This window comes from Periplaneta americana, chromosome 5, assembly GCF_040183065.1.
Source record: "Periplaneta americana isolate PAMFEO1 chromosome 5, P.americana_PAMFEO1_priV1, whole genome shotgun sequence".
NCBI lineage: Eukaryota > Metazoa > Arthropoda > Insecta > Blattodea > Blattidae > Periplaneta > Periplaneta americana.
The window spans coordinates 56,037,144-56,062,015 of NC_091121.1; the positions used below are offsets into that span (position 1 = coordinate 56,037,144).

General features: G+C 35.0%; 1 protein-coding gene across 1 annotated transcript; it reads left to right on the plus strand.

Annotated features, from left to right (window-relative positions):
* The first annotated feature begins 130 nt into the window (after nucleotides 1-130).
* On the plus strand, nucleotides 131-24,872 carry LOC138699637 (UDP-glycosyltransferase UGT5-like). The gene is made up of 5 exons (XM_069825668.1): nucleotides 131-4,124; nucleotides 13,221-14,039; nucleotides 16,249-16,471; nucleotides 17,502-17,721; nucleotides 19,732-24,872. The coding sequence occupies exons 2-5, from the start codon at nucleotides 13,221-13,223 to the stop codon at nucleotides 20,015-20,017; spliced, it is 1,548 nt and encodes a 515-aa protein (XP_069681769.1). The 5' UTR covers nucleotides 131-4,124; the 3' UTR covers nucleotides 20,018-24,872.

Genomic DNA, 24,872 nt, shown 5'->3' on the forward strand with positions numbered 1-24,872 from the left:
GGTTTATTTAAAAAAATGTGCCGTGCTAATTCAAGATCTCGGTATTAGGAAGGATATGTTCCATTCTTATAACCTTGAATAGATATAAACGTAGTTGTGAAGGGAACTTTAAGAAAACAATATGCCCAATGACGTGAGGAAATGATTCTCTAGCTTTCAAATGGACAATCACTGCCACCTCCAAATAGAAATCATTTAATATTAGTGGTTAGCCTACAATTATTAGCATAGGGTAATAAAAAAATTAATTTTCTTGAAAATAATTTATGACATACTATTAATTATGGGGAAACAGGAGCTGCTGTTAATTTTGTTTTCCCAAGAGTCTACTAATTAGGTATCCCGTTTAAGAGCCACCGACTTCTTGCTGAATGATCAGAAAATAGTAACGTTACAATTATTTTCCGTCCGAACATATTTAACAATAAATACTTTTCTGCTGGGAAAGTGAATAAAAGGTCTTCAACTCATCGACATTATTTGTGTAAGGTTCAACTCATCGACATACTTTGTGTAAGGTTCAACTCATCGACATAATTTGTGTAAGGTTCAACTCATCGACATAATTTGTGTAAGGTTCAACTCATCGACATAATTTGTGTAAGGTTCAACTCATCGACATAATTTGTGTAAGGTTCAACTCATCGACATACTTTGTGCAAGGTTCAACTCATCGAGATTCTGTACTTTGTGTAAGGATATCAAACACGAAGCATACTCATATGTAGTAGTGTTTTAAAAAATGAGTGAAGAAAAAGATATATATTGGAAAAAAGATAACATATTTTTGTTAAGCGGGGAAGACTGTGTATTTTTTTAAAAATATACAATGTATAATTTTGAAACGAGAAAGGTTTCCAGGACTAAACGTAACTAAAGAATGACTCAGAAATTTGCACTGGCATAAAAGGAGCATATTACTCCATGTTCGTAAGAAGTCAAAACTCTCGTGAAAGTTTGCATAGGCGTCAAACTGATCTACAAAATTTAGATGACATTTACAAACTCCAATACAAAAAGTAGGTTTGAAAAATAACGAAAAGCATTGTATTTGAGATCATTTGTTGTTCCCGATAAAAACTTGCAAAAATGTTGGAGCCATTACAAACAGCAAGAAAAAAAAAACAAGATTTGAAAAATAACACAAAATATTCTGTTTGAGAATCTTCGTTCTTCTCGATAACAACCTGCAAAAATACGTAGATGCTATTTAAAACTGTAAGATAAAAAGTAGTGGGTTTATAAATGACGAAATTAATTTTGAGATTCTTTGTTCTTAATAATGACCTGTAAAAATATAGATATCGTTATAAACTGCAAATAAGTTATAAAAATAACGTAAGATATTCTAACGACCTACAAAAATGTAGGTGCCATTACAAACTTCAAGATGAAAAGTAGGTTTGAAAAGTAATGTAAAGTGTTCTGCTTCAGAATTTTGTTCTTGGCAACGACGTCACATCTTATACTGCAGTACAGGCACATTGATTTACCTTGTACTTTACAATTTAACCATATCAGTTTCTACCAAACACTGCTGTACTGTCGTTGAACAATTACGGGGAATATCCCACTCTTTCTTCCACCTGTAATCCAATATGATAAGGACAATCGAAGGAAAAATATTTATATCTAGTCTACACGTTTCCTAATGATAAATGAAGAACCGTGTCAAGCAAGTGTGCCCCGATATTTTTAAATATTTAACGACGCTATGTTAACTACGAGAAAATCTAGCGTGGGTAAAATTGGTGACAGTGGGATATGAGCCTGAAGATTCCTCATATTACCTAATACTCGTCTTGAGGTTCAAGGAAACGTCGGGGAAAACCCAACTAGGTAATCAGTTTCTTCAACGGAACGGTAAAAACGGAGTGAGACAAGTGACCATCAGGCTTGGAGCTCGCATAGTTTCGAGCGTAACGTCGGATCAGGAGACCAGTTCTCTACCCGTGTACTACTCCAGTGGCTTCCGACATCTTGGCAAAGCACTTCTGAACTGCAGGTCTTAAAGCTGTGCTTGAGAGGTGTATTTTGTTCATATCGGAGACTATTTTTATAAGCTTTCCTTTACAGCATATACCCATCTGTCGTCTGTTTACCACCAGGCAATTTTGGTAGATTGCTTTGTGAACTTGTTTCGAGTCGTCATGTGCTCTTTCTCAATAATAACTACGCTATAGCAATTTAAATGTCAAGGTAAATCGCGGTATTGTTATTAGTTGGACAGAGAATTAAATATATGAAAGCATTGTGTCCGATAATAATATTTTATGTAGGATCTTACTGAACTTCTGTTCCCGCAGTGTTGAAAATTATATCGCTGGAGGAAGAAGCCGGAAGAAAAATATTTTATCTGTATGGATGATGACATTCAGCCGGTTTGCACCAGTTCGCCCGAACAGCCTGTTAAATTTGTAGCAGTTCGTAGAACCGGTTGTTGAATATTTAAGTAAAAACATTAAGTTCCTTAATGAAAGAAAGAACATTAATTTTATTTAACATGAAATTGTATTGCTTTTTAATATTACAGTAAATAAATGAAGAGATAAACAATAATTCTGCTCAAAGCGAAATGTATTTTTAATAGTTTTTTCTCGTCCCATCGTGCAGGCGACCAGGCATAAGCGGAGATACGAGGGGTCGTAGGAGGCAATGCCCCCTAGGTCAGAGTGATATACAGTAGACTAGTCTCTCTCTAGCATTAGATATGAAAAAAACATAATTCTGTGAATTAATATGCAAATCAACGTTTACGTAAACTTTCTATTTCTAAGTATTTCTAAGTATAGGCAGTCATTATGCGATTTATTTTGGGTAAGAATGAACTGGAACATTTTCTGTAGTGTTCATTCAGTTTACTTCATGTGAGAGTAAGTTCACGAGATATCCGTTCCTTTTTGAAAGTATATAATAAAGTTGACAGTCTGCTCTCAAAAAAGCTGAAAGTTAGAATTTATAAAACAGTTATATTACCTGTTGTTCTGCATGGTTGTGAAACTTAGACTCTCACGTTGAGAGAGGAACAGAGGTTAAAGCTGATGCAACCATAACGAAAATTCTTGTATGACGCAATGAAATTGCATAAGCAATCTTCAGTAAGTTCTCCTATGTAGACCAGGACTACGCTGTAAGAAATGTCCGTTCACAAGCAGAAAGGGCAAAAATGCAACGAGAAGTAGAACATTTCCTAAAATATTATCAACAGACAATAAAAGACCGAAAAAAAATTGCAAAACAAAAGTAGGCTATATTAATTTGTGTTGAATTGAAACGAGTTTGTATTGCATCTTGCATTGTTTGTGATGTCTCAGAAGAAAGATGGTATTTCATCAACTTCCGAGCCTTAGTGATAACTCATATCTACATTCTGAATGTATCACGAATCTCGGTTTAAGATTTTAACTTATTTTACTTATGTCTGAATTATCAATTACGATCAACATATCGATAAGGGATTGCGACCTAATTTGTAGCGCTTACGTCATCACTAGCCAATTGGCGAGCACACATGATTTGGTAGGATGGTATGGGAGATGGTAAAATCCACTATTTTGTTTACCTCAGTATTTTTCTTATCTGGAATTCAATATATATTATGTCTGGATCAGCATGCGAGCAGCGATTTGTGTGCTAAAGTGACCGACTATTCATCGTGTGCATCACTTTATCGCACTAGTGTGGTAAAGCATCTCATTATAACATATTTATTAATGTCATAAACTTTGACATTACGTAAGAAAAGTGGATAAAGGTATTTACTTGCTCCAAGATATTATTAATTACTATTTTGCTGCGAATGAGGTATTAAATGTTATGATTTTTTGTCTTGTGTCTATTGATGTGCTCATTTTAAAATTCTTAAATTGGTCCCTATCATTCAAAATATTAATTGATTCATGTAAATCATCTTCAAATGCTGCCAATAAAATTTTATCGGCAGTAATCAGAATCTAATGGGGTCAACTCGAAGTAATTGTTGATTAGGACGCTAGAGGACTCTGTCTACCCTTTCCATGCTTCAGGCCTATTAGAGCATCAAAATCATCCAGGAAGTATTCGAACTACACGGAGGTCTGGTCTGTGGCTCAGTGAAGTGCAGTTTTATTGTGCAACTGACTGAGGTAGGTGAAATTTGCTGGTTTTTAAAGTTTGTTTTAGTGACATCAGTCGATATAACGCCCACGCTCGTGACATCTTGAATTGGCATAGTAAATTCAGGTCAGACAACTTCACGATGCAAAAATATCTAGATACTATCATCAGGAATACTGCTTACAGTACCAGTGTATAGTACTAGTAGGCCTACTTCGAAACACAACAGGACAGCGACAACAACTGACATATACCGGCTTTGTGTGCGAAGATCCCATATTCGATTGTAGACACTGACGAAATAAAGATATTCGTTATTTTATACAGGGACATCACTTTATTTTTGCCAACATTTTTAACATTAACCTGGCTATACTCGGAAACACTATTACCCCCTTCCATTACAGGAGTTTGGTGTTACTAGTGCAATATGTGAACAAATCATTTTACTAGCTATAGGAGGAGAGTAAAGTAGTGTATCCACTTATGTTACAGGGAAATGCGATATTACGATTTTCAGTTTGTTTATTACTTTTACGGTATTTTATCAAAATACAGTAGAGTAGTAACAGTTTTTTTTTCACAAACTCAACTCTTCAGGCGGTTGTATTCAATGTATAATGGCTACTTTATTCAGCATATTACCGTACTTTGGGTAACTCTAATTTCACTTCTGCTCAGTCCACACAGATAAAGTTATTCAGTCATGCTACACACCGTACCTGTGCGAAATAAGCAGGGCCGGGTATTTATGGAGATCGCGAAAATCACGACATAATAGATATATAATATATTTTTACTAATCTTTACGAATTAAGTGATTCTGATTAATAATATGCGGATAAAATAATCACGACAAATCGCGAAATAGAGTTCTAATAAAGAAATATGAACACATTCGCGAATTATTATTATTATTGTGTCGTTTTATAGCGAATTTCATATTCTGAGTTCTTTTTTCGGACTATTTTTTCTTTTAAATTTGTTATAATATCGAAGTAGGCTACATTGCATGGTATTCCAGGTGTTCTGATTACATTAGTGAACAAGAAAGACGGAGAATTCAACATTTCACTAATAATTTGGAAGTGTTAATTTGAAGGCTGCAAGTTTTTTTTCGTGTTTAATGCATGTGTGTTAAATACAGTCTCAATCCAACAAATATTGTCTATTGGCCATACCGCACCTTTACCAGAATCCAACGAACCTTTAATATTAATTATTTGGAAAGTAATATTCATACTGAGTTAATACTCCAATTTCAAAATAATTGTATTTTTCAAAATTTCCATTAATACCCGCGAAGAGTACAAATCAATCTCCAACAATCTCCTTCGACACCATTATTAAAAAACACAAATGATAAAGTTAATCTCCATAAATACCTGCCCCTGGAAATAAGCTTCAATAATATAGGCTCTTTCTTCTATAGAAAACGCAACCATATTTCTGAAACACACTATACTCTGGACTGTTTACTTCATTGCTAGCAGACTTCGAATGTAACAACGGCCGTAAGTTTGTGTGGCTGATAGAAAGCCTATAAGTTTGTAATAACGGTATATCGTAACACTTGGTTGCACTCCGATCCTTCTAGATTAAGTTCACTGTTGACAGTCATTCCAGTATGGAGAGAGCAGTGCGAGCAACGAGGCTTAAGGCAAAAGCCTCTAAAGCAGGCCTGCACAAGGTTTCAGCTCTCCGAGCCAGCTCACAGCTCATGAGCGGAATGCAGATATTAGCTGCGCTCTGTATAAGGGTGGACTGGAAGGAGGGGTGATCTCGTACAAAATTTACACAAAAGGAAGTTCTATTACGAGTGTTTATGAAAGAATTCCCATTCAGTGTTTGCAAAACTATCTTGAGCTATTATTAATTAATAAAGAAATATTTATTTTACAGAAATAATAGAAATTCTATAACTACTTAAATGTACAATATCATTTTGTTATATTTTTCTTTATCAGTACATCAAAACGAAGTTTAATACTATTGGCAGCTGAAAGGAACAGTAGCCTATTGATCGTAATGAAACATCAGTTACAGATGTTCAATGTCTGCCTTTGTTAAAGTTGATTATTGAAAACAGTTGCTCACAAATATAAATGTTGAGCCAAACATAGCAATCATTTTCACAGCCAGCCTGTGTGGTCGTGGATATTATTGATAATGTTTAGTCTTGTAAAATTCAACCAGGGTAGTAGTATTATTCAAACGACGATCTTTAGCCCTTAGGTCACATTGAAGATCAATAAGTTCGAGCTGTAAATCGTTAAATGTTAAATGTCTTTTAGATTCCTCCATACTGTACTGTAGCAGTAGGTAAGCAACGTGAAACAGTTACTGAGAATAGGCCTACACACTGCACTCCACTAGATAACTGAGTGGTCGTTTCCCTCTCCTTTACCTATAGCAAGTCTATGTCATTCTGACGTATCTTCCTCTCCGTTTCTGCGAGCGGTAAACACGGCTCTCCCGCTCCGAAGGAGCGCGCGCGCTCGTTGAGCGCTGTTTGTGCAGGTATGCTCTAAAGCAGCCGTGGCGAAAAGGCCATGGTGCGCCGAGCAACTGTGTAAGCTGCAACGTGCATAGCACCTATGGAGGGAGGCGGACAGCCGAAGGGGAAGTTAATGTTTAGGACGTGTAACGAAGAAAGAAATGAACAAGAAAACATAGGACACATTATCACAACCTAAAATTAACTGTCTTCAGAATGTTTCTGCGACAAAGTTTCAAAATCAGTAATTATGTCACTTACTGCCAATCGTAGTTGATCACGAAGGTATTTGTCTGTCAGTCGTGATCTAAATTTGATTTTTACTATTTTCATTGTTGAAAATAATTTTTCACAAACGTAAGTTACAGCGAACATGGCTTCAACAGAGCAAGCGAAAGAACGAAGCTTCAAATATTTATATTTTTCCAAAGATTTGGAAAGTTCAATATCTGTCAAGTCCTTACATATAGCTTTCATTTAACGTCACATTGTAAATCTGTGAGTTTAAATTGACTATTACACTCTTACTACGTCATACTACTTTTGACCAATAAAACGGTACGAAAGGACGTATTTCAACCAATCATGGCTACTTATCGCACAATTTTATCGCGTCCCTAGCATTTGTTTAATTTTATCGCTTCCCTAGCATTTGTTTCTTTGTTTGCCAACATTTGAAACTGCTCTGGTCTGGACGTCAAAAAAAAAAAAAAAAAAAAAAAAAAAATATATATATATATATATATATATATATATATATATATATATATATATATAAAATTACAAACCACTCCAGTCGATGCACAGCAGTTTCAAATATGACTCGCATTGGCATTCAAGAACAAGAATTAATAAAAATCACTTATCATACTATGCATTTTCTGAAATCCGATTTACAAATAAATGAAGAGCACCATTCGGAAATCCTGAATAAATTGAATACACCATGTAGGCCTAAATCAACGAGTTCCACTTCTATTACGCACACGTCCGATATAACATCACCATATTCAAATTTGAAAATTGTACATTCAGTAATTATTCCTTTTAAAATTATTCATTCGGAAATTCTGAATAAGTTGAATACACCATGTAGGCCTAAATCAACGAGTTCCACTTCTATTACGCACACGTCCAATATAACATCAATTGAACCACCAACCACATTCAAATTTGAAAATTGTACATTCAATAATTATTCCTTTTAAAATTATTCATGTTTATTTTTTATGTCATCGTCGTTACTTAAAACTTTTCTAACACTTGTATATATTATTTAGGTTATGTTATAGCTTCTGGTATATGATATTATGGATAGTCACGTATCAGAGATTGTTTAATATTAAGATTTATTGAAAATCATCTGTCAAGTGACGTTGATTACTGGGATTCGGATAATTGAAGTGGAATGTTGCATTTTAATAAACATGAAACTGAATCAACAAAGCCTTCTTGACTAGTAACATTGCCATCGTGTATAATAGATCGAGAACTTCTCGACGAGAAGGCATTGCTCACTACTGCCATCTAGCATGCATCTAGCGTAATATTTGTAATATTGAGGTGGTACAATAATACATTTGAAGACAGTTGTATTTTCGTAAGTCAATTAATATTTTATTGTATTGGAGTACTTCGTTACTTCTAATCTTTATATACTTTCTTCTAATCGTGTAATAGTCAATTAAATCCCACTCGAGTTTTGATTTTCTCTAGATAAATCAAAACGTCTAGTGAGATTACTGTTGAAAATCTAACCGCATTATTCGTACATCTGCTGTAAAAGAATCGACGTACGGAGATGATAATAATAATGATAATAATAATAATAATAATAATAATAATAATAATAATAACACTTAACCTTTTAATGTTTCATCAGTAACATGTAGTAACTTATAATGCCGTTTTATGTTATACAACCATTTTCCTAGTAATATTTGTGAACAAATCATACATTTAATATTTTCATCATATTGTAAGCAAAAGAATGCATCCTCCCATCCTACTTGAAACTTTCGTTTTTTATAGAGGTACATGGTTTCGAGAGAGATATTGCAACGATACGCCACTCGCAGGTCCGAGACAAATACAAATAGAACGGAGTTTGACTCCAGTGAGTAAGAGGGTGGGGGTTGTAGGTAGGAAGCGAGAGAAAAGCACTGCGAGCCACAATGTGCTCGTGAGTCGCATTTTCGCCGCGGCTGCTCTAAAGGCATGACTACGACCATGACTTTCAGTATGCGGGGAGACGTTACATCTCCGTATGGTACGAGGCTAGCCTTTCGTTACAATATTGTTGTTGTTCAGTCAACTGTCCGAAGACAGGTCTGAACCCCACAAGCGATACCAAAATGGCACCACTTATGAGGCAACTAGGCCAGGAGATAATGGGGTAGGGTGGCCAGTTTCTTTTACCCACCATTGCATACATCGCCGATTAGCTACTTATTCCACTAATCAGACTTCAGATGTATACAAACAATTGTTCTTCTTCTAACACATCGTCAAGTGAGGTGTACTGCCTGATAATATATGTAGCTACATATCACCCAGAACCACAATCAGAGATAGTCACAATGCTACGTCGCGCTACATTGGTGTTCTCTGATAGAGCTGCGTTGTTGAGTTTAGTTCAACGGTGACCAAAGGTGGTGTCATGATTACATCGTGTAATCATAGACATTCAAACGGGTACGAGGAGTTTCCTGTACATTGCGTACTGAAGGCAAACCGTGGAGATATCGTAACGCTCTACAAACTCTGTCTCTACAAGCAGTAAGAGGTGGTTTCGTAAAGAATGACAAGGAGAAGTTTTTTGTTGTTCTGTCGGACAAAATGTAATATGTTTACGTTGCTCAACGGTTCTATTAAGAGTTTATAGAAACATTAATTGCTGAATAATGTATTATTATCATTACTATTATTATTATTATTATTATTATTATTATTATTATTATTATTATTATTACTGACCGCTAAGAATGTGTTTCTACAGGGACATCACTTTATTTTTACCAACATTTTTAACATTAACCTGGCTATACTCGGAAACACTGTTACCCCCTTCCATTACAGGAGTTTGGTGTTACTAGTGCAATATGTAAACAAATCATTTTACTAGCTATAGGAGGAGAGACAAGTAGTGTATCCATTTATGTTACAGGGAAATACAGTAGCCTATTACGATTTTCAGTTTGATCATTACTGTTACGGTATTTTATAAAAAAACAGTAGAGTAGTAACAATTTTTTTTCACAAACTCACCTCTTCAGGCGGTTATATTCATTATGTAACGTTTACTTTATTCAGCGTATTACTAACCTAATTTATTCCTGACAATTTTGTGAGCACTTCTGTAAAAAAAAAAAAATCTACAGTTAACTTCTTGACCGACTTATAGAGTACCGTACTTTCGATAACTCTAATCTTCACTTGTGCTCAGTCCACACAGATAAAGTCAGTTATGCTACACACTGTACCTGTGTGAAAATAAATTTCAATAATGTAAGCTCTTTCTTCTATAGAAAATGCAACATATTTCTGAAACACACTGTACTCTGTACTGTTTACTTCACTGCTAGCAACAGCGGCCGTAAGTTTGTGTGGCTGACGTTAGCAAGGACATTAGTGAAAGGGGTGGGAGTCAAGTACATTCAGAAACGCAGGTACAATAAAATGCAAGTAAAAATAAAGTGATGTCCCTGTATAATTCTTCTGTACGTGCAGGAATATTGATATTTTTAAATCTTCTCCCTAGAAGGATAAAATTATTAGGTTTTATCCCGATTTTAATCTTCTATATATTTAGATGAGGATAACTATTTATTATTATCCATTTAATAATAATATTGTAAAAAAACTGATTCAATATTATGTGCCAACGAACTGTTAACCCTTTCTAACCCAAATTAAATTTACAAGCAATCCATGTTGAAACAAATAGCTGTATTAGGACCAATTCAGTGACCAAGTTACGGGAATGGCAACATTTGAAACAAAACTATATTGATGAAAATGTATTGAAATAGAAGTTATCCAGCAAAATTTACCTTCATATGTAACACACAAGTATATAAATGCTATAAAGTTAATTATTACCATATGGTATCTATAGGTAAGAAAGGGTTAAACGCCAGGAATTGACATGTGCTCCTTCACTTCTTCGTAATAAATTGTTTGTTCATTTCTTGTCACTTTATTGCTTAATACTTGATAGTTATAATGATAAACACAGTAAATGTTGAAACACAGTAGACTAGTACTAATACCTGGTTGAGGTTTTTTCCGGGGTTTTCCCTCAACCCAATATGAGCAAATGCTGGTTAACTTTCGGTGTTGGACCCCGGACTCATTTCACCGGCATTATCACCTTCATCTCATTGAGACGCTAAATAACCTAAGCTGTTGATAAAGCGTCGTAAAATAACCTACTAAAAAAAAAAGACTAGTACTAAGATATTCTATATTCTGCAATGTTTCCCAATTGCGCAATTAAAATTCTTGAGACGGATTTTTGTCACTAACATTTTTCGACTCCATTTCCATGTAGAGTTCACGCAATGTAGCTCTGTGCTCGAATTTCGGAACACTCTGTATAATGAAATGTCATAGTCTGTAACTGGTTTTCTAAAAGCACGCTTACTTTCTGGGTTGTAGAGGTTATCTTGATGAGTTAGCCGTGTTAATTATATTTTGTCCATCTGAAAAAAAAATATATTTAAACATGTTGGCTCTCCTATCACTTTATTTATCGCGTATGCACCTGTTTAAAAACCATAAATTCGTGCAAGACTGTGCTTCCCCCACTTATAAAATTATTATCAGTAGCGGCTGTACTGTACCAGGAAGCGTTGTGGTTTTAAACTCCGTAGGGTAGAAGCTTGGTTCGCATTGATATCTACAAGTCATTTCAACTAGGAATAATCCATATGAAGGACAATCATATTATTACAATATTGATGGGTAGGTAGTACACTGACGTTCAAGGATACTTGACCCCTACTAATCGATAGTGACCGAGAATTTGTTGGTGTAAGTGTAACATTTTCAGTTATTACTTTTATAAATAGATGGCGAAGATAAAAGCCAGTGCCGTCAATAGTATATAAATATATTCGCATTATAAAATTCAAAATTTCACCCCCCACATAGTCCACATAGCCTCTCAACAAAATACTTTCACTCACTGGTTTCGACTGTATAATATCACTATACCACACAGAAGACGCACTGCCCGGAAGCATCCCCACTTCCAATAATGTATGCATTAATTTGTGTAAATTGTTGAAAACCGCTAACATGAACAACTTTATTTACGTGATAACAACTACACAATCCCGTCGCAACAATAAATAAAGCCCTAATGAAACCGCCATTACAGAATATGTTTCACTGTGTCAGTTCGTGCGTAAATAAATTTCATTTCAGTAACAATAGACTACACTTTTTCCAGTTGTATTTCAGAAAATATCAATCGTATTTCAGATGTCATTCGTATTTCAGATTAGTCAATTCAGTTTCAGATAGTATCAATTGTATTTCAGAAAACATCAATTGTATTTCAGATTTGTCAATTGTTTTTCAGAAACTATCATTTGTATTTCAGAAGCTATGGTTGGCACCTTACTCTCCAATGTTAAATTCAAATCGAGCTCATTTTGGTGTAAAGTGAAGACGTACATAAAAAAAAACCATCTTGGAATTCCTGACGTCATGGCTCCTGGTCTTGTAGGCTAATTTACCTACTGTAGAGAGTAAAATTGATGAAGCAACACACATAATATTGTTGGTGGTGATTGTGCTCGTGCAGTACAGCACAGTACAATTCATCAAGCTGCAGCTTTAGCTATGGTGAATATGCCTGTCGGACTCTAAAATGCAATAAAGTTGAGAATTTTTTAAATCCATTTTCCATTTTTTTAAATATATGTTAAATTCTCAAGTAGGGCTACATTTGTTATTTTGTGAAATAAAAGTGACTATTTAATTTTAAATGTATTGCTTATTTTCTGAAATACATTTGATACCATCTGAAATACAATAGACAAATCTGAAATACATTTGATACAATCTGAAATACAATTGCTACTATCTGAAATTGAATTTACAAATGAAGAGTCCACTGCAAGAATGATGGATGTCATTTGGAATACATTTTGCAGGAGAAGCAATTGAAAGTTTGAAATGCTTAGCGCTCAAAGCTTAACTGTGATTTTCCGATCATTATTGGACAACGACTATCAGTGTTAATGCCATATAACTCTGTATGCAAATTCTATACGATGTCTTAAGCTATGCATTGACAGTCTTGGTTCATTTTCGACATGAAAGTGACATCCATCATTCTTGCAGTGGACTCTTCAAATCTGAAATACAATTGATAATTTCTGAAATTAAATTGACTAATTTGAAATACATTTGATAATTTCTGAAATACAATTGATATTTTCTGAAATACAACTGGAAAAGGTGTAGTAATTATAATTATGGTATTATTATTAGGCCTATTATTATTATTATTATTATTATTATTATTATTATTATTATTATTATCATTATTATTTGAATAATCTGTGACTTATATCACAGTCATATTATAAACAAGGATAACTTTGCTTTATTTCAGATGGATTTAAGAGTTTTTCTGCTGGTGGCCACTTTACTCCTTTCTTCAAGTGTGACAGCCTACAAGATACTGGCATTGTGTCCGCATGTGACAAAGAGTCACTACGCGATGGTGCAGGCCTTATTGAGAGGTCTGGCAGCTAGAGGTCATCAAGTTACCGTTGTCAGCCACTTCCCTCAACAGCAACCGATCCCAAACTTGAAGGACATCAGCCTGGTGGGCTCTATGGATACGTCAGTGGAAGATGAACCTCTGACAGACGTCGGAAAGGGGGAAGTGATGAAGAGCGTTAACACTTTGGTGGAAGTGGCGCTAGCAGTGTGCGAGAACACGCTGTCCTTCCCACCGATACAGAGACTCATGAAATCTGATGAGAAGTTTGACCTTATCATCACAGAGCTCTTCAACACGGACTGTATGCTCGGATTCGTGCATAAGTTCAAAGTTCCGTTCATAGCTCTTACGACGTCAGTGATGATGCCATGGAGCAACGAACGTTTTGCCAATCCTGACAACCCTTCCTATATCCCACATCACTTCCTTGGTCACTCTGATCACATGAGTTTTGGCCAGAGGTTTCTGAACGCTGTATATCAAGAAGTTATAAAATGGGCCTATTACGGCCTAATGGATATGCCTACACAGAAGATAGCCAGGAAATATTTCGGAGAGGGTTTGCCTCCTTTGGCTGAAATCGCAAGAAATACAAGTCTCTTGTTACTGAACACTCATTTTACAATAAACCAGCCGAGACCTCTCGTGCCAAACATAGTTGAAGTCGGTGGAATTCACCTAACACCGCCAAAGGAATTACCACAGGTAAGAGCAATGTTTGCCACTGATTACGCGCGTTATATCGGCGACCCAGTTCAAAAGGGAAACAACTAAAAATTTAAAATTTTGATTAACCTGTATTTTAAAGCTTCATGTTGATGTGAAAAATCCAAAGGTCGTTGAAATTACTCCAAATTCTGCTAATGATGTTCTATATTTATTCCAAGTTTCAGATTAGAGTATGTTAATTGGATTCTTCACAACAACATGGAGATATAAAATGCAGTTTTCTCAAAACTTTACAATTTTAATGTTTCCAGTTTGAACTGGGCCGTCGATATAGAGAATGTAGTCTGCCAAACATACGTTACAGATTGTTACAGAACATTGGACGAGAAAGATTAATAAAATGTTGTTCTAGTTGTAATGTAATAAACATTAGTCGTATCGTCGATTTTATCTTAATTTTAATACTTATCTGGGCAACAGCAACAAACGTTGAACTCACGGGAAGTCGATACTGCGGAAAGCGTTTTTGTTAAGGTTTAAGCTCTGTCCTCTACACAGACCTGCCTTTCCGTAAATTAAATGAATGGTACGAAGCTTGTGAACAGAAAACCCACCAGTCTCCACGAAATCTGTTTTCTAATAATTGCAAGTGACTTACCCTCACTCACTGATATCGGCTGTTTAAAGTTTATGTTGGTTCGTATCGAGTAAACCCGACCAGATGAGTTTCTCATCTTCACGCGCTGTTATTTACTTTACAAGAAAAATAGATATCGCTATTTAATTGGTGAATGTTTATACCTGCACAGACATCATAGTGATATGATGCCAATGTTAAGGATATGAAGTTTTCTTTTGCAGTATTTGAACACGCTGCATATACCCTATTATATCAGTGCAGTTGCGATTACTGTACAGCTACTAGCGGTCCTCAACCTATGGTACTGCTGGGTGGTACTTAAACTTTGAAATAAAAACATAAGTTATCATAAAATATAAATATATATAGGCCTAGCTATTTTCTTTTTATTTTATGGAATATTATATTGAGTAAGTTCAAAGGGTAACTGTTTCTTATTTAAACACGCCTGAATAAAGCAATAAATGTTTGGTATAGGAGCACAGAAACGTTTATTCTGACCCTGGGAGCGACAAATGACGTTTACGAAAACAAATGTTTGGCTACTGAAATGGACTTTCGGCGGAAAGCAGCGAGAAGACAAAGAAAGGAAAACATTAGAAATCAAAGAATCAGAGAGATTATGAAGATAGAAATGAAATTTATTGAAGAAGATTTCATTGGTTTGAACACGTTAAGAAGATGAAAAATAGAAGAACACCGAAGATGATGCTGAAATGGACTGTGTATGAAAGCAATAAAAGAGGGATACCAAGACAACAATGGGTCGATGGCTTCAGAAGGAGTATGAGATCTTACTGAAGAAGATGCTGAAGAGAGAAACTTGTGGCGGAGCAAAATTTCTTTGGCTGGATGATAACTATTATATTATAGAAAAAATCCAAATAAAGTTATTATTATTATTATTATTTAATTACAAATGGCTTTTAAGGAACATGGAGATTCGTTGCTGCCCTCACATAAGCCCGCCATCGGTCCCTATCCCGAGCAAGATTAGTCCAGTTCCTACCGTCATAGACTATCCCACCTCCCTTAAATTAATTTTAATAATATTCTCCCATGTACATCTTGGCCTCCCCAAAGGTCTTTTCCCTCAGGTCTTCCAACCAACACTCTATATGTATTTCTGAATTCACCCATACGTGCTACAAACGTCTCAAACGTCTGAATTTAATGTTCCTAATTATGTTACGTGAAGAATACAATGCGTGCAATTTAACTTTCACCATTCTTCTGTAATTTCATCCCTCTTAGCACCAAATATTTTCCTAAGCATCTTATTCTCGAACACCCGTAACCTTTGTTCCTCTCTCAAAGTGATAGTCCAAGTTTCACAACCATACAGAACAACCGGTAATATAACTGTTGTATAAATTCTAACTTTCAGCTTTTCCGAGAGCAGACTCGATGATAAAAACTTCTCAGACCGAATGATAACAGGCATTTTCTAAATTTATTCTGCGTTTAATTTCCTTTCGAGTGTCATTTTATATTTGTTACTGTTGCTCCAAGGTACTTGCATTTTCCCATCTTTTCAAGGAATAATTACTGTTATAAATTGATTACATTTCTATTTTATCACTGACAATATCGGATTATTTTTAGGATCTGAAAGAGTTCCTGGACCAGTCTGTACACGGTGTGATCTGCTTCAGTTTTGGATCAATAGCCCGAACAGAGACGCTGCCTGCGGAGATCAGAGAAGCCTTCTTACACGCGTTTGCAGAACTGCCTCAGCGAGTTGTCTGGAAATGGGAGAGTGACACCTTACCTGGCAAGCCAGACAACGTCAAGATAGTAAGATGGCTTCCACAAGTGGACGTACTTCGTAAGTCCACGAATTTATCACCAAATGATTTTTACAATATATTTTACCTACCTATCATGAAAACCATAAGAATGTTTCGTGAAATTTCCAAAACTGATTTTGTGATTTTCACGGAAATGTACTTTTCAGCATCTCTTATATCGGAAAATTGGTTTGGGACAAGCCATCTCACGTCTCTGTGTAAAGTGATTTCTCTCTCACTGTTGGAACGTGTAGTACTTTTTTTTTCTTCAAATAATTGAAGGGTTCAGAACCATAGTGGACCAAGCGCCATTTACTAGAATCGTAGAAAACAAAGGTTAAAATAAAGTTATTACCATAATTGAATGGAAACATATAGCAAGTAATACAAAGTATACACATTAAAACTAAATGATATATCAATCTTCTTTAAACTAAGGTATTCACTTAACTTTAACCCTTGCTTTCTCCGTTTTTAATAAATGGCGCTTGGCCCACTATGGCTCTGAACCCTTCAATTGTTCGAAAAATAAATAGATCCTTGCATAACCAGTTTTTGCTCCAAAATACAGTGAATTAGGCAAAGTTTCAGTTATTCCTTCCTGTTTATATACTATTTTATGTAACGCTTTCTATTTGTTTATAACAACAAAATACTCGTTTTTATTTTCCCGTGCTTATTTGAAATTTGACTATACCTTGGAACTCGACATGTTACATTTACCTGGTACACGTCTGAATATTATTACTGCAAATAAGGCAGTTTAAAAGTCCCGAGCTCCATGCAATCGCTGGCATACCCTTTCCTGAAATCGCTTCGTTCTTCCCGCCTGCATTTAGTCATGAATGAGTATTCATCAAAATAGAACAGTTGTGAGGGAGATTTCAATAAAGTGTACATTGTAGTGCAATGGCGATATAGGTATTCACTGCGCTCTCAGTAATATATTATAGCTGATGAAAGTTTTTTTAAGACATAACATCTATGTCTTCCGTGTTCATAGTGTCCGACGAAATTTTGTACTCTACTCCACATGTGTTAAAAGTTATGTTAATTTTTTCTTTGCAGGGCATCCGAATGTAAGAGCTTTTCTGACCCATGGAGGACTTATGGGAACTATAGAAGCCATCCATAGTGGCGTACCCATGGTCGGAATCCCATTATTTGGTGATCAGGAGGCTAACATAGCCTCTTATGTTTCTGAAGGGATTGCAATTAAAATAGCTTTCCAGAATATCACCAAGCAGTCAGTGTTAGAAGCCTTGAAAACTGTGTTAAACGATCCCAGGTGAGTATGAAGGGCCCTCTGAAATAAATATTATTCTTTTTTAAGTTTATATAAGTTAAGGTAAGTCATAGGCGCCGACTTCGGGGGTGCTTTGCATTTTGAGCGCTCTCAAAATAATTACTGGGATGCCGAGCACCCCAATATTATTTATATAGTGCAGACTTCCCAGTTCCTACAACTATCATCTCCTGAAGATTTCTATCGTAAAGAATTTTACGAAGTTGTTGACAATATTGTGAACTGTTTGAATTATCGCACTGACACTTTTACTGTAGATTTTCTTGTTAAGACTGAGAATTTTCTAATCGGTGGTTTGAATGACAGTGATAAGGAACTGAAAGAAATTCCCTCATTTTATGGAGATGACTTGCACTCAAAATATCACAAGGTTGTAAATATCATCATCATCTTCACCTTAATCTTCATCATCATCAGAGAAGTTTTAGGCCGAGTGGCCTGTTACGATCTTGTTTTCTGTTCATCTCTTTTGAGGTCTGCCAATGGATCTTTATCCTCTCGCTCTATAATTTAAAATTGCCTTTGGAAATCTGTTGTTGCTCATTCTGTTGACGTTATTTTTCCAGTTTTCTTAATGTCGCCAAATGTATACCATCACTGGTTCAATCTATCGAGTAACACATTATTATAACTGTTTTCAGGAAAGAATTATTATTTATAATAAAGATAGAATCTCTCGCACTATCTGGAATAGATACAAATAACGCAAATAAAATAAGAGTACTTAAACTTCATGTAGTAAGATTCTATTTACATGGCTGATGCGGCATCCATGTATTAATACACAAAATAATCTGTTGTTACTGATATATCATTATTCAAAACATCAGGTTATCAATTAAGTTCCATTATCGTACAAAACGTCCGATGACTAAATCAATCATATTGTCATTAAAACTTCCAGGGTGCTATGCATAGACATTTCGCTAGCCCGCCGTAGGAGCGTGCTAAACTAGCCCCGGCTATCGACTGATTACTTGTACAGGATTCATGTCATATATCGCTAACACTGGTTTATGAATACGAAAAACGTTAGTTCGCTGATCATCCACCGGAAGCCCGCGCTAAAAATGTCTATGAATATAGCTCCCAGTGACTAATTCAATAAGATCTTTGTTAAACATCCGATAACTTACTTAATCAGATTGTTGTTTAAGTACCCGTAAATAAACTCAATAGGATGTTAGTTTCAATTTAATTCGCGTTCAGAACATCCGATCACTAATTCAGTTGGATTTTAGTTCAAGTATTCAAATTCAAATTTATTTATTTATTTATTTATTTAATACATTACATTTGAGCTACATTAGGCATTGCAGCCCGAAAGAGTAGAAGTTCGTGCTCGGGAGCAGTTCAGATCAGTTATACAAAATATTTTACAAAATTGAAGAGAGTTCATTGAGTACAATAACCAAATTCATTTGACTGTTGTTCGAAACTTCTGAGGACTAATTCAATCGGATTATATTTCGGAACATCTGCTGACTCATTGCATTCGATAAGTACAGAACAACAAATATGTAACATTCACTTAGGCCTACATATGTGCACCAAGTGTTGAAGATTTTTTTTTCCTTAACCGTGTGATGCAATTTCAATGACTACGTTTGGTTGCTGTGAAAATGCAGACATTATCAGAAGGTTATTTAAGTACGTTTAAATCTGGGTTAGTTGTGGCCTCGTTATAAAAATATTAAATTTGAGTGATGCTTATAAAGTTGTGGCTGCAGATAGTACAAACAAAATAAAGTCGTGCTATAAACAAACTGCGCTCACAAACCCATCTCCTTAGTGCCAATGTGCTCAATTAAGCGACTATTACCTTGTAAGCTACAGACTCTTGCGACTCGACTTATTGTTAAGTTATACAATAAATGCTAGATTGATATGCAATCCTTTTATAGGCTGGCAAAGACTATACTCAAGAGATCAACTGTGATTGAACTCTGTTCAATAATAAAATTGTATGCGATGTGTTCTGTTGTATTGCAGTTATCGTGAAAATGCACTTCGAATATCGAAGGCCTTCAATGATCGACCTTTGTCTCCTCTGGATACCGCCATCTTCTGGACTGAATACGTCATCAGACATGGCGGTGCTCCACATATTCGATCTGCAGCCCTGGATCTTGCCTGGTACCAGTATCTTCTGCTAGATGTCCTTGCAGTAGTTGTTTCGGCTATATTGATTGTAGTAGTTACAACATTTTATATTTTAAAACTCATTATTGGTTGTTTGTGTCCTCGTAAAGCAGCAATAAAGCAGAAACGTATGTGACCAACAAAATAAGTACATTATATTATTCAGTATTTAAGAAATAAGTACTGATTTTTTAGGAATGATTGGTTGAGTCTACGCTATCATTTAAGTAAGAGAACATAGGGTTCCCGAACGTAACTAAGTTCTAACTGATGGGTATTGAAAAAGAATTTCCGAGTGGTTAGTCTCTCTGTCTTCCCTCTTGGCGACTCGAGTTCGATCTCTGTCTGAGTCATGGACGAATTTATCGACAAAGCGGAAGCGAGGGATTTTCTCAGGATTTCCCCTTCCCCATCACCACTGGCATTATTATTCCACCAATACTCAACAATCACTCTTCGAGGTCCCGAGCCAGGCCTCCAGAATAAATAAAAAATGGCTGAAAGGTGTCCACATTCGTGCATAATAAAGAGTATTATTATTATTATTATTATTATTATTATTATTATTATTATTATTATTATACTTACTTACAAACGGCTTTTAAGGAACCCGAAGGTTCATTGCCGCCCTCACACAAGCCCGCCATCGGTCCCTATCCTGTGCAAGATTAATCCAGTCTCTATCATCATATCCCACCTCCCTCAAATCAATTTTAATATTATTCTCCCATCTACGTCTCGGCCTCCCCAAAGGTCTTTTTCCCTCCGGTCTCCCAACTAACACTCTATATGCATTTCTGGATTCGCCCATACCTGCTACATGCCCTGCCCATCTCAAACGTCTGGATTTAATGTTCCTAATTATGTCAGATGAAGAATACAATGCGTGCAGTTCTGCGTTGTGTAACTTTCTCCATTCTCCTGTAACTTCATCCCGCTTAGCCCCAAATATTTTCCTAAAAACCTTATTCTCAAACACCCTTAACCTATGTTCCTCTCTCAGAGTGAGAGTCCAAGTTTCACAACCATACAGAACAACCGGTAATATAACTGTTTTATAAATTCTAACTTTCAGATTTTTTGACAGCAGACTAGATGATAAAAGCTTCTCAACCGAATAATAACAGGCATTTTCCATATTTATTCTGCGTTTAATTTCCTCCCGAGTGTCATTTATATTTCTTACTGTTGCTCCAAGATATTTGAAATTTTCCACCCCTTCGAAGGATAAATCTCCAATTTTTATATTTCCATTTCGTACAATATTCTAGTCACGAGACATAGTCTAATCATATACTTTGTCTTTTCGGGATTTACTTCCAAACCGTTCGCTTTACTTGCTTCAAGTACAATTTCCGTGTTTTCCCTAATCGTTTGTGTATTTTCTCCTAACATATTCACGTCATCCGCATAGACAAGAAGCTGATGTAACCCGTTCAATTCCAAACCCTGCCTGTTATCCTGAACTTTCCTAATGGTATATTCTAAAGCGAAGTTAAAAAGTAAAGGTGATATTGAATCTCCCTGTTTTAGCCCGCAGTGAATTGGAAAAGCATCAGATAGAAACTGACCGATACGGACTCTGCTGTATGTTTCACTGAGACACATTTTAATTAATCGAACTAGTTTCTTGGGAATACCAAATTCAATAAGAATATCATATAATACTTCCCTCTTAACCGAGTCATATGCCTTTTTGAAATCTATGAATAACTGATGTACTGTACCCTTATACTCCCATTTTTTTCTCCATTATCTGTCGAATACAAAAAATCTGATCAATAGTCGCACTGATGATCCCCAATAATTTCATCTACGTACGGAGCTAATCTTCTCAAAAGAATATTGGACAACATTTTGTACGACGTCAACAAAAGTGATATTCCTCGAAAGTTACCACAGTTGGTTTTGTCCCCCTTCTAAAAAATAGGTACAATTATGGACTCCTTCCATTGTTCTTGTACAATTTCCTTTTCCCAAATAGCAAGTACAAGTTTATAAATTTCGCTATATAATGCACTTCCACCCTCTTGTATTATTATTATTATTATTATTATTATTATTATTATTATTATTATTATTATTATTATTATTATTATTTTTATTATTATTATTTTTTATTGTTATTATTGCTACTACTACAGAAGATTTAAGGAGCCGGAGCAGATCTATTTGGCCTAATCATTGAAGTCGATTATGATTATTACTACTATTAACTTACTACTGCTGCTGCTGCTGCTGCTGCTGCAAGCAATTAATTTTATACTGTGGTAGTTTGAGGATACCAGGTTGTTTTCGTATTCATCTGACGGGCCCGCTAACACTAGGTACACTACAAGGATAAAACATCTTCGAATAACAAACGGGGGAAAGAATGGCAGTCACCCCTTGTTTCACAGACCTCCTGGTCGAAAAGTTAGCGTATAATGAGTAGTCATGGTCTTGCATTTAGTGTTATGTTCAATAGTTCAAGGGGTTCTACACCATGACGGACGATTCCCAAAATCTCTGGTCGTAAAATACGTGACACATTTATTGAAAAACAGTTTATAAATATAATATTTTCTGTAAAAGTACGTGAAAAACAGTTTATAAATGTAATATTTTCTGTAAAAGTACGTGAAAAACAGTTTATAAATGTAATATTTTCTGTAAAAGTACGTGAAAAACAGTTTATAAATGTAATATGTTCTGTAAAAGTACGTGAAAAACAGTTTATAAATATAATATTTTCTGTAAAAGTACGTGAAAAACAGTTTATAAATGTAATATTTTCTGTAAAAGTACGTGAAAAACAGTTTATAAATATAATATTTTCTGTAAAAGTACGTGAAAAACAGTTTATAAATGTAATATTTTCTGTAAAAGTACGTGAAAAACAGTTTATAAATATAATATTTTCTGTATCTTACGTCTTGTACATAAAATTAACTTAATTATAAGTTAATGTAAAGTTCTTTGAATATTGGACTCTTAGCTAAATAACACACACGCACACAAAAACAGTTTTATTGAATTATAAGTAGAAAAATACAGACCAAATATCCAAGTATTAAACACCATTAATTACATTTTATTAATTTATAGTGGACAACAAGATCGTTGAGAAGAAAAACAGGTTTTATTGCACACTGTACCTACAATCAGTTTTTATGTACAGAAGTTCTTAAATTTATTTATTACTAATTAATGAAATGTATGTTATTTTATCCATTTGTATGTATACAACTCTTAGAAGTTCTGGCTTCAATGATAATTAATACGTCATTTTATTCACATAAAAATAGTTGCATTCTTACTGCTGCGTCTCTTATTTTGTCCATTTATATGTGTACAATTATTAGAAAAAATATATATTTAAAATTTAATAGCACTTACAATGTTAATAATTAATTTCATATTAAAAGATTTCAATTCTATTTCTATTCACGAAATTAGAGCGAATGAATTGAGTGTGACAGATATGTAATAGACAGAGAAAGAGAGTGAATGAGTGAGTGAGGGAAAGAGGAAGAAGTATGTGTTTTGAAAGAGAGAGATTGTCTTATACGGTGTCTCAGAAAATATACAATTATTTTAAATATTCGTTTTCAATTGCATAATTGATTGATCCTTATTTTTACCAAGTTAATAATAATAATAATAATAATAATAATAATAATAATAATAATAATAATGTCTGTATTTCTTTGTATTTATTTACACTGCAAGTGGGCAAGCACCCGGTAGCAGTGGTATACACAATATAAACAATACACAATAAAATGATAAGCAATACAATTATACAATACACAATACAATAAGAATACACAATACAATTTAACACAATAATTACAATTAATAATAAAACATAAAATAACCTAATTTTACAATACAACCTACATATGTATAGACCCTACATAAGTTTCAATAGTCTTTGCCTTTACTCTCATCTCACTCGCTGTAGTGGCACTATGACGCATCTCACTGACACTTTAGGGCACATTTCACTAACACTCTATAACACATTTCACTGACGCTATAGAACACATTTCATTGACGCTATAAATTATCACTGATCGGAACTATTCACTGCACTGTAAAACCATAACTTCCCTGACTCACCTCACTTCACTGATACAACAGTTCAAATAAGACAAATAATTACACCCTTATGCATACTTATAAACAGAACTACATTTAAGCTAAACATTTCTAGTCTAAGGCCCTCTTACAATAATAATAATAATAATAATAATAATAATAATAATAATAATAATAAAGTACGGCTAACTGTTATACACTTTTGAATAAAATACTTTGTTAAAATTTGATCGAGATAATAAAAAATTAATTACACATACTATGCATAAATAGCAATACGAATGTCACATGGCTGATGATATAGGATAGACGTTCTAAACAGGGCACACTCCGTGATTGAAGCAACATGGGTAAATATCGTATTATGGAGAAGTTAAATAGGACAGTAATGAGTACAGCAAAACCCTGCCTCAACTGGAACGAATGAAACGGATACCATGAACAGATAGTCATGAGCACAGATGAAGCGCTCGAAAGGTGAATAAACTCTCCCTCTCTCTCTCTCCCTCAGAACACGCAAACGTCAACGGAATCAATTCCACAGCGTGGGTACAAGCATGAGATAGCTGTCTGGCTGAAGCGGAGAAGCGAACACAATTCCTCCTTCCAAGTTATTCCTTGAACAAAATCGGAGCTGTGGAGACGAACACGAAAAGCGGGTAAAAGTCAGGATTTGCAAGTTTATTTTCTGGTCGCCGACACGTTATTTTGGCACGATGTAACGCCAATTTGCCGTCTATCCGCCTAGAGGTTAGGCAGCTGGCGGAGCATTGAGGTCTTTTTTCTGTTAAATTGAGGTGACAGAAGTAAGGTAGGCTAGTACAGATGAATATGGAAAGGCTGGAAGTAGGACACTCTCCTAAAAATAAATAAATAAATAAATAAATAAATAAATAATTTAATTAAAT

What these genes read in the sequence shown, in the direction of transcription:
- LOC138699637 (XM_069825668.1), top strand. Translation starts at nt 13,221, where the DNA reads ATGGATTTAAGAGTTTTTCTGCTGGTGGCCACTTTACTCCTTTCTTCA. An exon ending in CGCCAAAGGAATTACCACAG is followed by an intron (nt 14,040 to 16,248) that starts GTAAGAGCAATG and finishes GATTATTTTTAG; the next exon opens with GATCTGAAAGAGTTCCTGGA. An exon ending in ACTGTGTTAAACGATCCCAG is followed by an intron (nt 17,722 to 19,731) that starts GTGAGTATGAAG and finishes GTTGTATTGCAG; the next exon opens with TTATCGTGAAAATGCACTTC.